The sequence below is a fragment of the Bubalus bubalis genome, chromosome 24, assembly GCF_019923935.1.
Source record: "Bubalus bubalis isolate 160015118507 breed Murrah chromosome 24, NDDB_SH_1, whole genome shotgun sequence".
In the NCBI taxonomy this organism is placed as follows: domain Eukaryota; kingdom Metazoa; phylum Chordata; class Mammalia; order Artiodactyla; family Bovidae; genus Bubalus; species Bubalus bubalis.
This window is the reverse complement of record NC_059180.1, coordinates 39,854,166-39,867,576: the sequence shown is the minus strand read 5'-3', so window position 1 is coordinate 39,867,576 and position 13,411 is coordinate 39,854,166. Positions and strand designations below refer to the sequence as shown.

The window sequence follows — 13,411 nt, the reverse complement described above, 5'->3', positions numbered from 1 at the left end:
GAGGCGAGCAGAGGGCGCAGGCGCGGTGAGGGAGGGGAGCAGGAGCGTCGTTGCACCTAGGGCGGGTGAGAGGCAAGGCCGGCCTCAGCTCGGAGGATGCTGGACCACTCGGATCGCCACCCGCCAAGTGTCCAGGAGAGCACTCCCAGGCCTCGCAGATCCCCGCACCAGAGCAATCCCGGTCCCCACCACACAGGGTGGTCAGAGAATAAGTGGGCAGTAACTGTGCGCTGTGAGTGGGGGCTGGACCTATGGGCGATAGACAGACCGAAAGATGAGTACTGGACCTGTGGGCGTTTGGGGGTACCAGTAGCGAGGAAGAGACCAATGGCGAGGGTTGGACTGAGAATCCAATCAATGCCAAAGATGCTGTGCCCTCAGGGATGCTGGGGGCAGAGAGGAATCAGTGGCTTTGATGAATATAAAGGAAGTTCTCTCTGTTCGCTCAGAAGAACGAAGAGGACGATCGAGGCCCTTAAACAAAAGCTCAGGCTTCCTCCGCGTCGAGCCGATGTCAAACATTGGGGGAGGTCGCATGGTCTCAGTTAAACCCACCCTCCAGTCCTGGGAGAGCCCCGCCCAAAGTTCGTAGCCTGGCCGGCCCCTGAACGCTCAGTCCCGCCCAGTACCCGCATGGCCCCGCCCCCGCGCGCCGATTGGTCACACCACCAGCTGGGCCCCGCGCGGGGAAGACCCGGAGAAACCACTTTGGCCCAAGGAACTGGCACCTCACAAGCCCTGCTGCGCATGCTCGTTCCTTGACCCCAGCCTGAGGTGACTGCCCGAACCTAGGCGGGGGCCCCCAGACACCGAGGCCGAGGGACCTGCCGCTGCTCGGCCTCCGGAGAGAGAGGGCCCCTCTGCCGTCGCCGCCCGGCCGGTGCCCGGTGAGGACGGGCCCCAGCGGATCGGGGAGGGTCTCAGGTCCCTGCCGGGCTGTCCTGGGGGTCCCCAAGGGCTACTGATGCTGGGGAGGGAGGGGTACTCCACCTCTGCCTCCCGGCGCTCAGGCCACCTCCTTGTCCTTCATCCGCGATTCAAGCTCCTTTCTCCTCGTTCCTCCTTGCCCCCAACCACCCCGACCCCAGGACTGAGCCCTCACACCCCAAATCAGGGAACCCCACTCTGGGTTGTCTATCCTTGAGCGCGTCCGCCCCACCCAGTACCGCCCCCGCCCTTCACCCAGCCCCTGTCCCGTCCCATCCTTGTGGCTCTAGCGATGCTCACAGGGCTGGCGGTTGGTGGTCTGAGATGTTGGGACAGGGGAGGCACTCAGGGGGCTTGGTCAGGAGGGGCGATCATGACGCGAGAGGAGAGAGCTGGGGAGCGGGGCGCAGCTCCGCAGCATAGACAGGTCTAGGGGCAGAATACAGCGGGTAAGAAGGAGTAAAGCTAACTCTAAGACTACCTTTGGTGATTCTAAGCCATGGTGATTAGGGGAAAAGAGATGTCATTACATGAAATCCCCACTTTGGGGAAACCATTCCCTGTACACTATAAAGTAGCAATTCTTGAACCATTTTAGATCTTACTGCTGCTTTGAAAATCTCCCTGTGAGGATGTGTACCTGATGCCTAAGTGAACCCATCACCTCACCAGCAGCCCCATCACAGCCCTCCAAGAAGCACATGGGACAATGATTATGGAGTGGTTGAAGAACAGTTCAACTATGGACGAGGGAAGAGATTAGAAACTTCCTAAGCTGAGAATCCATGGCATCAGCCATGTTTCACAAAGTATCAGAATCAAATAGAATACTGGTTAAAAAAAAAAAAAAGTAGATTCTCAGGGCTGTCTTCAGACACACTAAGAAAGAAGTCTGGGCTTGAAGGAGTCCAGGATTGGGCATTTTAAACAAGAATTCTAGAAGATTCTTAGGTATAGTGAAGTTGGGAAACCACTGGTCATAGACTTAATTTCCCTTTTCTTAATACATGAGTTTTATTGAGATAGTTTACATACCGTGAACTCATTCACAATGTGCAATTCCATGGCTTTTAGTAAATTCACCAAGTTCTGCAGCCTTCACCACCATCAGTTTTGGAAATTTTTCATCATCCCAGAAACCCCCATACTAGTATTCACTCTTCTGGCCCCCATCCCTCCCACCCCTAACCCTAGAAAACCACAAATTTACCTTCTGTCCCTATGGATTTTTCTACTGTATCAATTTTCTAGAGACTTCAGATCATTTTATAGAAATGGAATGTATAATTTGCGATCTTTGATGACAGGCCTTTTTTTCACTCAGCTAATCTTTCCAAGGCTTATTCATGTGTGGCATGAATTTGTCAAATTATCAAATAATATTCCATTGTGTGGACACATCACATTCTGTTTATTCATTTACCTGTTGATGGATATTTGGGCTGTTTCACTTTTTGGTGTCTATGAATAATGCTGCTGCAAGCATTCTATGTACAAGTTTTTATGTGGACATCAGTTTCCATTTCTCTTGGAGAAACAACTAGGAGTGGAGTTGCTGGGATATATGGTAATTTTGTTTAACCTTTTGAGAAATCGCCAGATTGTTTTCCAAACTGGCTGCGCCTATATACAGCTCCACCAGCAGTGTATCAAGGCTCTATTTTCTTCTCAACCTCACCATCACTTGTTATGATCTGTTTTTTGCTTTGTTTTATTAGATCCATCCTAATAGTGTGAAATAGGATATCATGATCCACGTTTCCCTCATGACTAATGATGTTGAACATCTCATGTGCTTACTGGCCACTTGTATATTTTCTTTGGAGAAAGGCCTTTTCAGATTCTTTGCCCATTTTTAAATTGAGTTATTTGTCTTCTTATTACTGAGTTGTAAGTGTTCTTTATAAATTCCAGATGCAGGTCCTTCATCAGATATGTTGTTGTTTTAGTCACTAAGTTTTGTCCTACCCTTTTGCGGCCCCATGGACTATATGCCAGACTCCTCTGTCTACGGGAAATCCCAGGCAAGAATACTGGAGTGGGTTGCTGTTCCCTTCTCCAGGGAATCTTCCCGACCCAGGGATCAAACCCGGGTCTCCTGCTTTGGCAGGTGTGTTCCTCACCACTGAACCACCAGGGAAGCCCTTTATCAGATACATGATCTGCAAAAATGTTCTCCTATTCTATGGATTGCCTTTTAACTTTCTTGATTGTGAGTCTCTATGACTCACAAAAGTTTTAAATCTTGATGATATCGAATTTACGTATTTCTTCTTTGGTTGTCTGTACTTTTAGTTCTTTGCCTAATCCAACTCTTTTTTTAAGAGTTTTATCACTAGCTCTCATGTTTAAGCCCGTGATCATTTAGAGTTAATTTTTTGGATATGGTATGAGGAAGGGGTCCAACCACCTGGAGTTTCATCCCTGGACCACAAAGGTTTGGGCTAGGCCAGGGATGTGCCCCAGGGCCAATCAGGGGCCTGTGGGCAGGGCTTCCCACCATAACCCTTTCCTGCCCAGAGTGGCCCTGCCAGGGGAGGCACTGGCAGCATCTTTTCTGCTGGACCCTGTGTCCCCCCAGGCCCCCGATACTACCATGTTGCCCACCCTGTGGGGCAGGGTGGGCAGAGCTGGGAAGGACCACATGGGAGGAGCAGGGGTTGGCTCATCCAGAAGCTGGACCAAGGACAGGAGAGATAATGAGACATCAATCTTAGGGGTGCCAGTGGTCAGAAGGGACTTGCTACCAGGCAGCATAGACCTGAGGACACCCCCCCGGAGGTGTCCTCCCTATCACAATGGGAGCTTTCTGCTCTCGTGTCTAATTGTCAGGGGAACTTGTGGGGGGCAAGACACCCCAAACACACATTGATCTTGCACTTCAGGGTCCTGTCATGGGTGATGGGGTCTTGAAAGACTATGAAGTGTGGGCCATGGACCCTTCAAGCCATGTGAGTTTGTTGTTCAGTTGCTCAGTTGTGTCCGACTCTTTGCAACCATATGGATTGCAAAATCAAAGAAACAGGTCAAAGCCAGGTCGGAGAAGCAGATCCGGGGGGCAGGTAAGAGTATGGGCTTCGCTGCCCCCTGGGCCCTGGACAAGGTATATGAGATGTCTGCCAAGGTGACAGCCTTGTTTCTGGGCTAAACTGAGAAAGACCCTCACCATTTGCCCACTACCCATTCACCCCCAACAGACACCCCGACACCGATTCCCCAGGGCCCGGGTCTCCAGGCCAGCCCTGCCCCTGTCAGCCATCCTTTCTGCTTCTCCAGACCAGCAGCCAGGGAGCCCTCAGTGACCACAGCTCCTCTGGACACCTCCACAGCCCTGTCCCCATTCAGCTGGGGCAGTGCCAGCACCAGCTCAGACAGAAGTCGCTGCCCTCGTGGGGCTCTGGCATCCCCTAGCCCTGGGGGGCCTGGGCCTCTGGCCTGGGATGGGGACTGGACCTATTTGTGAGTCCAGAGTCCCGCCTTCCAGGGCCAGGCTCCCCTCTGGGGCCTGCAGAGTGCCCTGGGGGCCCAGCCCCCGCTCCTGGTGACACAGACAGAGTGTCGGGGTGAAGGGCAGCGGGCCTTCTGGGAGGGTCAGTGACCTGAGCTCACATCCCCCAAGTGCTTTTCCCCGACGCCCATTGCTCAGGAAGCCAGGCTCCCGTTATCCTGGAGCAGGTAGCCCGGGTGTAGTGAGGGGCGGGCCCTGGACCCACTCGACTGGACCCGCAGCTCTGCTCCCTGGCCGTGTGCCTCCGTGTTCTCATCTGTAACCTGGGTCGATGAGAATGATCAACTTCCACAACGTGGAGTGCAGGTGAAATGGGACAAACCCGTGGAAGCACTCCACCCCGAGCTCAGCACCTGTGGGCCTGGATTCCTAGTAACTCAGCTGTCAGTACCTTGGTCACCCCAGCAGCCCCTGCAGAGCCCTGTTTCTGGCACATTTAACAAATGGGGAGTGAGGTTTGGCTGGGGGAGGTGATGGTCCCAAGGCTGCCAAGACAGCAGACATGCCGGCCCGGTTTCTCCAGCTCCATTCAGGTCCTTCTCCAAGGTGGGGGCAGGTGTGGGGGGCACAGGGAAGCCCCCCTGCCCTGACCTCCAGCCCAGATTCCTCCTGAACCCTGGCCCAAGAGCCCCTCCACTGATGGGATTTTTTTTTGCCCCATGGGATCCCTTAGTTTCCCAACCAGGGATCGAACCTACGCCCCCTGCATTAGAAGCGCAGGGTCTTAACCACTGGACTGCCAGGGATGTCCCCGCTGATGGGATTTTGCCTCCTCCCTTAGGACAGAGCCCCTGGACTGCCAGGTTCCTTGCAGGGAGGTGGAGGACAAATCCTACTGAGACCTGAGCGTGGCCTGGGGGCCCGGCTGCCTGTCCCAGAATGCCCCTGCCCGAGCCCAGTGAGCAGGAGGGCGAGAGTGTGAAGGCCGGCCAGGAGCCCTCCCCTGAGCCCCCTCAGCCGGGCACAGATGTTGTCCCCGCAGCCCCCAAGAAACCCAGGAAGTTCTCCAAACTGGTCCTGCTGACAGCCTCCAAGGACAGTGCCAAAGTGGAAGGGGCCAAGCGCAAAGGCGTGCACTGCATCATGTCCCTGGGGGTGCCTGGCCCTGCCACCCTCGCCAAAGCCCTCCTGAAGATCCATCCTGAGGCTCAGCGGGCCATCGAGGCCGCCCCCCAGGAGCCTGAACAGAAACGCAGCAAGCTGGACACAGGTGAGGCCTGGGCCCAGCACGCAGGACAGGAGCAGGGCCTTCTGAGGGCTGACATCAGGGGGACCGCCAGGCTTGGCTGGCCTGGAGAGGGTGCATGTGCTGTGGACATTTGTGTCTGTCTAAATACGTCTCGGTGTGAATCTCCGCGTGTCTGTAGACCTCCATGCACATGTGCATGTATGTGTGTGTCTAAGGTTCTGTCTGTTTACGTGTGTATTTGCCCAGAAGGGTAACTTTGTGTGGGTCCTTGTGTGTCTGTGTTCTTAGGCCTATTTCTCCCCTATTTCTGCATTTACATATTCATGTGTCTTTTTCGTGAGATGGGGGCATCCCCAGCCACCAGCCTAGAGTTCTCAGGGAACCTAAGGGACCCCTCAGGCTCCATCGCCTGCTAGACAGAGCCATCCTCAGGGAGTCAGGGAACCTGGAGCCCGGAGGCCCCTCTGCAGGGGGCCCGGCTCACCCTTGAGCCCTTCCTCTGGCCTGTTTCATTCCAAGTGCCTCCTCGTGTCCACCTGCCTCTCTGGGAGGAGAGGGTCCTTCCTGGTGACCAGTGGGGAAGCAGGGCTCAGAGGAGCAAAGTCACCGCCCTGAGGCCATCAGTTGGTCCCTGCAAAGGATGGGGGCGCATCTGGCTTAGAGCCCGTCTCTCCAGCTGGGCTGGGTGGGACAGGCCATCCCCCGGGCTCCCTCCACACCAGCTGAGACCTCTGCTCACTTCTCAGATCACCCTGGGTTCTGGAGCCATGTAGGCCTCAACCCATAGGGCGCCTTTGTGAGAATTAGGATAAACCCACCTTCCTTGGACGCAGGGATGGGGCGTGGAACAGGGGCTACACGCAGGTTCCCAGGCGCCCCTGGGCAGGCGCTCATGGGCACCCTCGGCCTGCCCCTCCACCTTTACCTGCAGACCTGTCCACAGCGCTTCCCGCCTCCTGGCCTGTCCCCTGGCCAGGCAGTAGGGGTAGCAGCGGCTTCCTGGTGCTCAGCCCAGAATTGGCCTGAAGTTTTCTGGAAACAACCTCTGTGTCCCCGGGCCAGTGGCCTTTGCGAGCATGTCTGGAGTCAGCAGTTACTTCTCTAAGTCAGCCAACAGCTCCGCACCCCTCCCCTGGCAGCCGGGACCCCCAGGTTTGCCCCCCTACCCCTCCAACCCCTGTTCCTTTGACAACAGCCTGACCCATCCCCTTCTCTTCCAGATGGAGAAGAAGATGGGAGCTTAGCAGGGCCTTCTGCCCCCAGCCCCTTGGTGGACGGGGAGGAGTCCACCTCGGCCCTCGTCGAGCCCAGGGCGGCTCCATAGCCCTGACAACTGAGGGTGCGTCCTGCCCCGGTCAGTGAACTTGGCTGCGCCTTCTACACGTTCCACTGGGCTTCTCCTGGGGCTCAGCTCCTGACTGGTTTTCACTTTCAGCACTGTAATTTTTTCCCTCCCAATCAAGCATAATTTACTTTTGTAGCAGAAAAAAAAATTTTTTAAGAGAATAAAAGAAGCTGTACACTAGGTCCCATCATAGATAGGCTTTTAAAATTCCATGACTCTGGATCCTTTGAGACCCCAGCTCCAACCGCCACCACCCCCCGTCCCCCTCCCCTCCACCCCCACCCCGGGGCCTCCCCTCTAGCACTTACCTCACCCTTCCTGGCCTGGACCATCTCTCAGACCGCGGAGGTCTCTGCAGGGGCCTCCATCCCCCAGGGCCTCATACTCCTCCTGGGCCTCCTCAGCGTGGACATCCAGCCTCTGACCCAGAGATGAGGTGGAGACTCGGAGGCCTCCTCTTTCTGCTGCCTTTGGTCTCCAGCCCAGAACCCCTGGGAAGTGGATCCTGCCTGTCCCTGGCTCTCCCTCCAGAGCTAGTCCGCAGGAGGCCTCAGCCCGCTCCTTCCTCCTGGACCCTCAGAAAGGCCACCTCCTCCAGGGAGCCGCACAGGACTGACAGCCCCCCTGCACAGGGACTCTAACGTTCATGGCAGCCCCAGGTTCTGCTGAGGAGGTGGGCCTGCAGTCTGAGGGGGCACCCCAACAGAAGGGTATGGTGCCCCGTTGTGTTCCCTCTGGGTGGTGTGGGGGCTGAGGTAGATTCTTGGGAGCCTGAGCACCCCGCCTCCAGGTCCCTGGGGTGCTGCCCTGCTGTTGCCCTCCTTCAACCAGAAGTCAGGGTTCCTTGAGAAAAGGTGTCAGCCTGGAGAAGGAAATGCCAACCCACTCCAGTGTTCTTGCCTGGAGAATTCCATGGACAGAGGAGCCTGGCAGGCGACAGTCCATGGGGTCACAGAGTCACGACTGAGCGACTGACACCTTCAAGATGCTTCAGCCCACGTGCTCCTGTCATTTGGAAACTGCCTTTGAGCAAAACGAAATGGATTTTTTTTTTTTAAGGCAGAGTTTAGAGGACTTCTGTTTTCAAGCAACATTTTCCAAATTTAATCTGTTATCTGTTGACTCCCTCTTGGGAAAAGTGAGTTATGTGGCATCTTCCTTGCCCAACTCTCCATTCTGCTGTTATTTTTACAGCGAGGTTGTCTGTAACATTTACATTCTGTACCCATAACTTGGAAAGTTCTTTTGTCTGGATTCTATATTTAAATAGATTCCCATCCCCCACCCTGGTTCTCCTTTCCTGAGGTCTGAGTCATCCCCGTGGTGGGCTGGTTCTGAGGGTGCTGAGGAGCTGGAGGGGACCGTTCGATGTTGGAGCAGGCCTGGAGAAGAGGCAGTGGGGAGAGGAGCCGACCCCTGCCCCTCAGCCTGGTCTTCAGGCAGTCCTGGCCTGAACAGGGTCCCAGCAGGCATCCACTCCCTTGAACTGTGCTGTGGCACCATCGACCCCTTCTGCAACTGCCAGGCAAGGCTGGAGTGGCACTCGGGGCCCCAGTGAGGGGGCCTGGTTGACTCGCTGGTCCCTGGAGGCTGCGTGGGGGATCAGCAAGGGGGTACCTCCCTCAGGGGGCCCAAGTTGCCCTGCCTGAAAGGTGGTCAGGACTGCGGGGCAGGAAGCCACTGCCCAGCCAGGATGGGAGCCCACATGCTGGATCTGGAGGTTTTCTTATTTTTTAAATTTTGAAACATTGCAAACTCCCATAGAAGTTGTGCAAGCATCCAGGGAGCACCACCTAGATTCACCTGCCCTTTCCCTCCTACTGCTTTCTTCCCCCTTGACTTCTTTCTTTGACACACCCAGACCAATATCGTATATTTTATTCTGTCTTATATTCATTTTAATTCATATTTATTTGGCTGCAGCAGGTCTTGGTTGGGGCACACAGGATCTTCTGTGCCCCATGCGGGATCATTAGCTGTGGCACGTGGGATCTAGTTCCCTGACCAAGAATCGAACCCAGGCCGGCTGCATTGGATGTGCAGACTCTTAACCGCTGGACCACCAGGAAGTCCCACCTTTGGAGAATCTTAATGTCTTTCCAGAGCAGGATACACAGGACCCAATGGTCAACAGATCACAGCCCAGGCTCCCAGAGCTAGACAGGAAGCACGGAACTTCCTGCGACAAGTCCATGAAAACTGGGGCTAAGGGCTGCCAGGGAAAAGGCCAGGAGCTCCTTAGCATATGACAGGGCCCTGGGGAAGGCCCGTGAAGGGAGCTGAAGGGTAAGGATGGCATGCTTGGGAGAGGCGAGACTTGGGCCCAGAGAGAAAAGGACAGGAAGGCCACGGGGCAGGCAGGATGGGCAGAGGCTAGTGGCCCAGAGCCCAGGGGCCTAGAGGCCACAGGTAGGTCCAGGTTCATGGAAGGTGGGGAAGGATTCTCCCAGAGGGGGAACCTAGTCAGTGTGGTTTTACAAAACTCACTGGACACCAGGAGGAGAACGGATGTGAGGTGGGGTGGGGGCGTCCAAAGTGGGAGCTGAGAGAAGAGTCAGGAAGCCACCCCACACACAACTCCCTACACCCTGCCCCAGGGAGGAAAGGGAGGGGGAAGGGAGATGCTGGAAGGGGGCTGAAAAGGGCTCAGCGATGGCGGTCTCTTTCAGGGAACTGAGTTTGAGGGAGAGAGGATTGGCCTGCCTGGCCGGTAGCTCAGTGGTAAAGAATCTGCCTGCTAATGCAGGAGACCCGGGTTTGAGCCCTGATCCAGGAAGATCCCACATGCCTCAGAACAACTAAGCCCGTGGGCCACAACTACTGAGCCTGTGCTCTAGAGCTCAGGAACCACAACTATTGCGCCCATGATCTGCAATTACTGAAGGCAGAGGGCCCTAGAGCCGGTGCTCCGGAGCAAGAGAGGCCACCAAAAGGAGAAGCCCCAGCAAAGCAATGAAAAGTAGCCCCCACCGGCTGCAACTAGAGAAAAACGCTCGCAGTCACAAAGACCCAGCACAGCCATAAATAAATAAATAAATAATAAAATTTTTAAAAATACATAGGATGACGGTACCCTTTCTTTTAAAAAATAACTTGCATTGGTCTTTCTTTCAAGCTAAAAATAATGTAATTTATGGTCATGAAATAAATAAGAAAATATTGATTAAGAAAAAATATTACAAATATCTCCAATAATTCCATCACCTAGAAGGCAATGGCACCCCACTGCAGTACTCTTGCCTGGAAAATCCCATGGACGGAGGAGCCTGGTAGGCTGCAGTCCTTGGTGTCGCTAAGAGTCGGGGATGACTGAGCGACTTCATTTTCACTTTTCACTTTCATGCATTGGAGAAGGAAATGGCAACCCACTCCAGTATTCTTGCCTGGAGAATCCCAGGGACAGAGGAGCCTAGTGGGCTGCCGTCTATGGGGTCGCACAGAATCGGACACGACTGAAGTGACTTAGCAGCAGCAGAGATAGGTTTGTAATAAATATTTTTATATTCAGAAAATTGGGATCATTCCGTTCCTTTTTTTTTCTTGGACATTCCCTCTGACTTGCGGGATCTTAATTCCCTCCGGAGAGTCAAACCTGGGCAGCGGCAGTGACACACCGAGTCCTAACAACTGGACAGCCAGGGAATTTCCTATTTTTTCTTAATATATTACAAAGGTCTTTCCAGCGTCCATTTTACAGCGTACCATACCACAACGTACCGCCAGAGGGGTGGTGATCATTCCTCCAGCCAGTCCCGCTGGACGTATCCCGTTCGTGTCCAGGTCGGTAACGATCCTCTCAAAAGTCTCGGGTGAGATAGCGGCTCCGGGGGAGGACACCGCTCCCAACATTTCCACCCGGCGCTCAGGCATCCTAGCCAACACCCGGCAACACCATTGAAAAGAAAATATTAACAACGGGCCCCCTCCCCCCCGCTTCATTCGCCGGCACACCCCCCGCGTGTTTTCTCCTGGGGGCTGCCACCGCTAGCCTGGAGGGCCGGTCCAGAGATGCCCCCTCCCCCGCCCCACGTGGCTGATGCTCCGGGCGGCCGGGAGGCGGCGCGCCCGGAGGCCGTCTGGCCCAGCGGACCCAGAACGCCCACTCACGCCCTTTGCGGCCGGGGCACTGGCTCCAAAGTGACTTCTGCTGGGGGCAGGGAGGATTCCTCAGTGACGATCCGGCAGATCGCCGGCTATCCGAGATCCGTGCTCCCAGACCTTCTCCGACAGACCCTCCTACCCAAGTCGCAGACCCTCCTCCTCCGTGTCTGATTTGCCCCAGCAGGTACCGCTTCCAAGACACCACGTGACCCACTGTTTATTAAGATCTATGGCTTCTCCCCCCCACCCTCCTGCGGATAACTTAGGCTCAAGTATGCGCGGGCGGCGGTTTTTGTCGATTTCCGCACGGGAGGCGCTTCGGACGGACAGGCAGGGGTACCGGACGCGAAGCCCCGGCAAGGGGCGGAGATGCGGGGATCCCGAGCTCCGAGCCGGAGATCCAGCGGAGCTTTAGGCCCGAGAAGGAGGCGCAGGACGGAGAACGCGGATGGGAAAGGGGGCAAGAGAACGCAGGAAGGAGGGGATTCGACTAAGGTTGCGGAGACTGTGGGCAGGCTGGCCCCGCGCGACCTGGACCTGCACCTGCCCGGAGCGAGGGGACGAGGCTAGGCGCGAAGAAGGGAGGCGGAAAGAGGGTTGTCAGGCGAGCGGCATTTTCTAGAGGAGCAGTGCCTTCTTTCTGTCCACGTGAGGACGCGCGGCCAGAAGTCTGGGGGCTCCGGCCGGACGAAGGCGGAGCCGGGTTGGGCGGGCGGAGGGCTGGGAAGTGTCGCGGCGAGCAGAGAGCGCAGGCGCGGTGCGGGAGGGGAGCCGGGGCGTCGTTGCACCCGGGGCTGGTGAGAGGCAGGGCTGGCTTCAGCTCGAAGGATGCTGGACCACTCGGATCGCCACCCGCCAAGTGTCCAGGAGAGCACTCCCAGGCCCCGCAACTCCCCGCACCGGAGCAACCCCGGTCCCCACCGCACAGAGTGGTCAGAGAATAAGTGGGCAGTGACTGTGCGCTGTGAGTGGGGGCTGGACCGATGGACGATGGCCGGACTCATGGACGAGCATCAGATAGCTGGTCAGGGGGCTGGAGCACTTCGGAAAAAGATGCTTTCCCCTCACTAAATGCCAAAGGGATAGTTTTTGTTTGTTTGTTTGTTTTTGTCTGACGTTTTATTTGGACATAATTTCATGCAGAAAAATTGCAAGAAGTGTACAAAGCATTCCCATATACTTTCACCCAGGTACCCCGAAACTTAGGAATGAAGCAGTCACAGCAGCAATAGTAAAATTTAGAAATGAGTGTCCGATAGGAAAATAGCTAAATTAGGTAGCCAATCATATGTAAATAAGCTTATAATGTTGGGGAGCGTTATAATATACAGGTAGGTGGGAAAAGCAAGAATACTTGAAAATAATTGCCATGGAGTGTGTTTGCAATGATGTAAAGTTTAAAATAAAGATCTGTTTTCGAAAAAGACTGACAAGAAAGATGACAACTGTGAACTTAAGGGGTCTAAAGCCATCCTGGGAAAGAATGAAGTTGGAGAATTCACTCTCTGATTTCAAAACTTTCCACAAAGCAGCAGTAATTGTGTCAGGGTGGTGCTGGCACAAGATAGACACAGACCATGAATAGAATTGAGAGTCCAGAAATAAATCCTCATATTTACAGTTAACTGTTTTTCAACAGCGGAGCCAAAAGAATTATAGGGAGAAAAGAACAGTCTTTTCAGCAAATGGTACAACTAGGATGTTCATATGCAAAAAAAAAAAAATGAAATCACAGCCCTACTTTGCCTGTGCATACTTAGTTATTAAGTCATGTACAACTTTTTGCAATCCCATGGACTGTAGTCTGCCAGGCTCCCCTGTCCATGGGATTTTCCAGGCAAGAATACTGGAGTGGGTTGCCATTTCCTTGTCCAGGGAATCTTCCCGACCTCAGGATCAAACCTGAGTCTCCTGCATTGGCAAGCGGATTCTTCACCACTGAGCCACCTGGGAAGCCCGGTACTTTGCCCATACACAAAAGATAACTCAAAATGGGTGTAAGTCTCAAATGTAAGAAGTAAACTACCAAACTTTTTAGAATACTTGGGAGTAAATCTTTGTGAACTTGGACTAGGCAATGATTTCTTAGATGTGACATCAAAAGCACAAGCAAAAAAAAAAAAAAGATAAACTGGACATCATCAAAATTAAGAACTTCTGTGCTTCAGAGGACCCTGTCTTAACTGGGGCAATAAAATGAAAAGACAATCCACAGAATGGGGGAAACTTTTTGCAAATCATGTATCTGACAATGGACGTATATCTAGGATATATAAAGAATTTTTAGGCTTAATAATAAAATGACAACTCAACTTTGAAATGGGTAAAGGCTCTAAATACA

General features: G+C 54.2%; 1 protein-coding gene and 1 long non-coding RNA gene across 2 annotated transcripts; one reads left to right on the top strand and one right to left on the bottom strand.

The window, feature by feature from the left end:
* The first annotated feature begins 689 nt into the window (after positions 1 to 689).
* Positions 690 to 7,161, top strand: FLYWCH2 (FLYWCH family member 2). Its single transcript, XM_006059727.3, has 3 exons — positions 690 to 887; positions 5,217 to 5,645; positions 6,845 to 7,161. Exons 2-3 carry the CDS (start codon positions 5,315 to 5,317, stop codon positions 6,946 to 6,948), a joined length of 435 nt encoding a protein of 144 aa, XP_006059789.1. The 5' UTR covers positions 690 to 887; positions 5,217 to 5,314; the 3' UTR covers positions 6,949 to 7,161.
* A 3,286-nt stretch (positions 7,162 to 10,447) lies between these two features.
* Positions 10,448 to 11,870, bottom strand: LOC123331616. Its single transcript, XR_006548353.1, has 2 exons — positions 11,077 to 11,870; positions 10,448 to 10,840 (listed from the first exon to the last, which is right to left on the bottom strand). It is a non-coding gene; the product is annotated as an uncharacterized LOC123331616 (long non-coding RNA).
* Between the last annotated feature and the right edge of the window lie 1,541 nt (positions 11,871 to 13,411).

Bases quoted from the DNA above. Each gene is read 5' to 3' on its own strand.
- FLYWCH2 (XM_006059727.3), top strand. From the start codon at position 5,315: ATGCCCCTGCCCGAGCCCAGTGAGCAGGAGGGCGAGAGTGTGAAGGCC. The intron at 5,646-6,844 runs GTGAGGCCTGGG...CTTCTCTTCCAG, and splicing joins ACGCAGCAAGCTGGACACAG to ATGGAGAAGAAGATGGGAGC.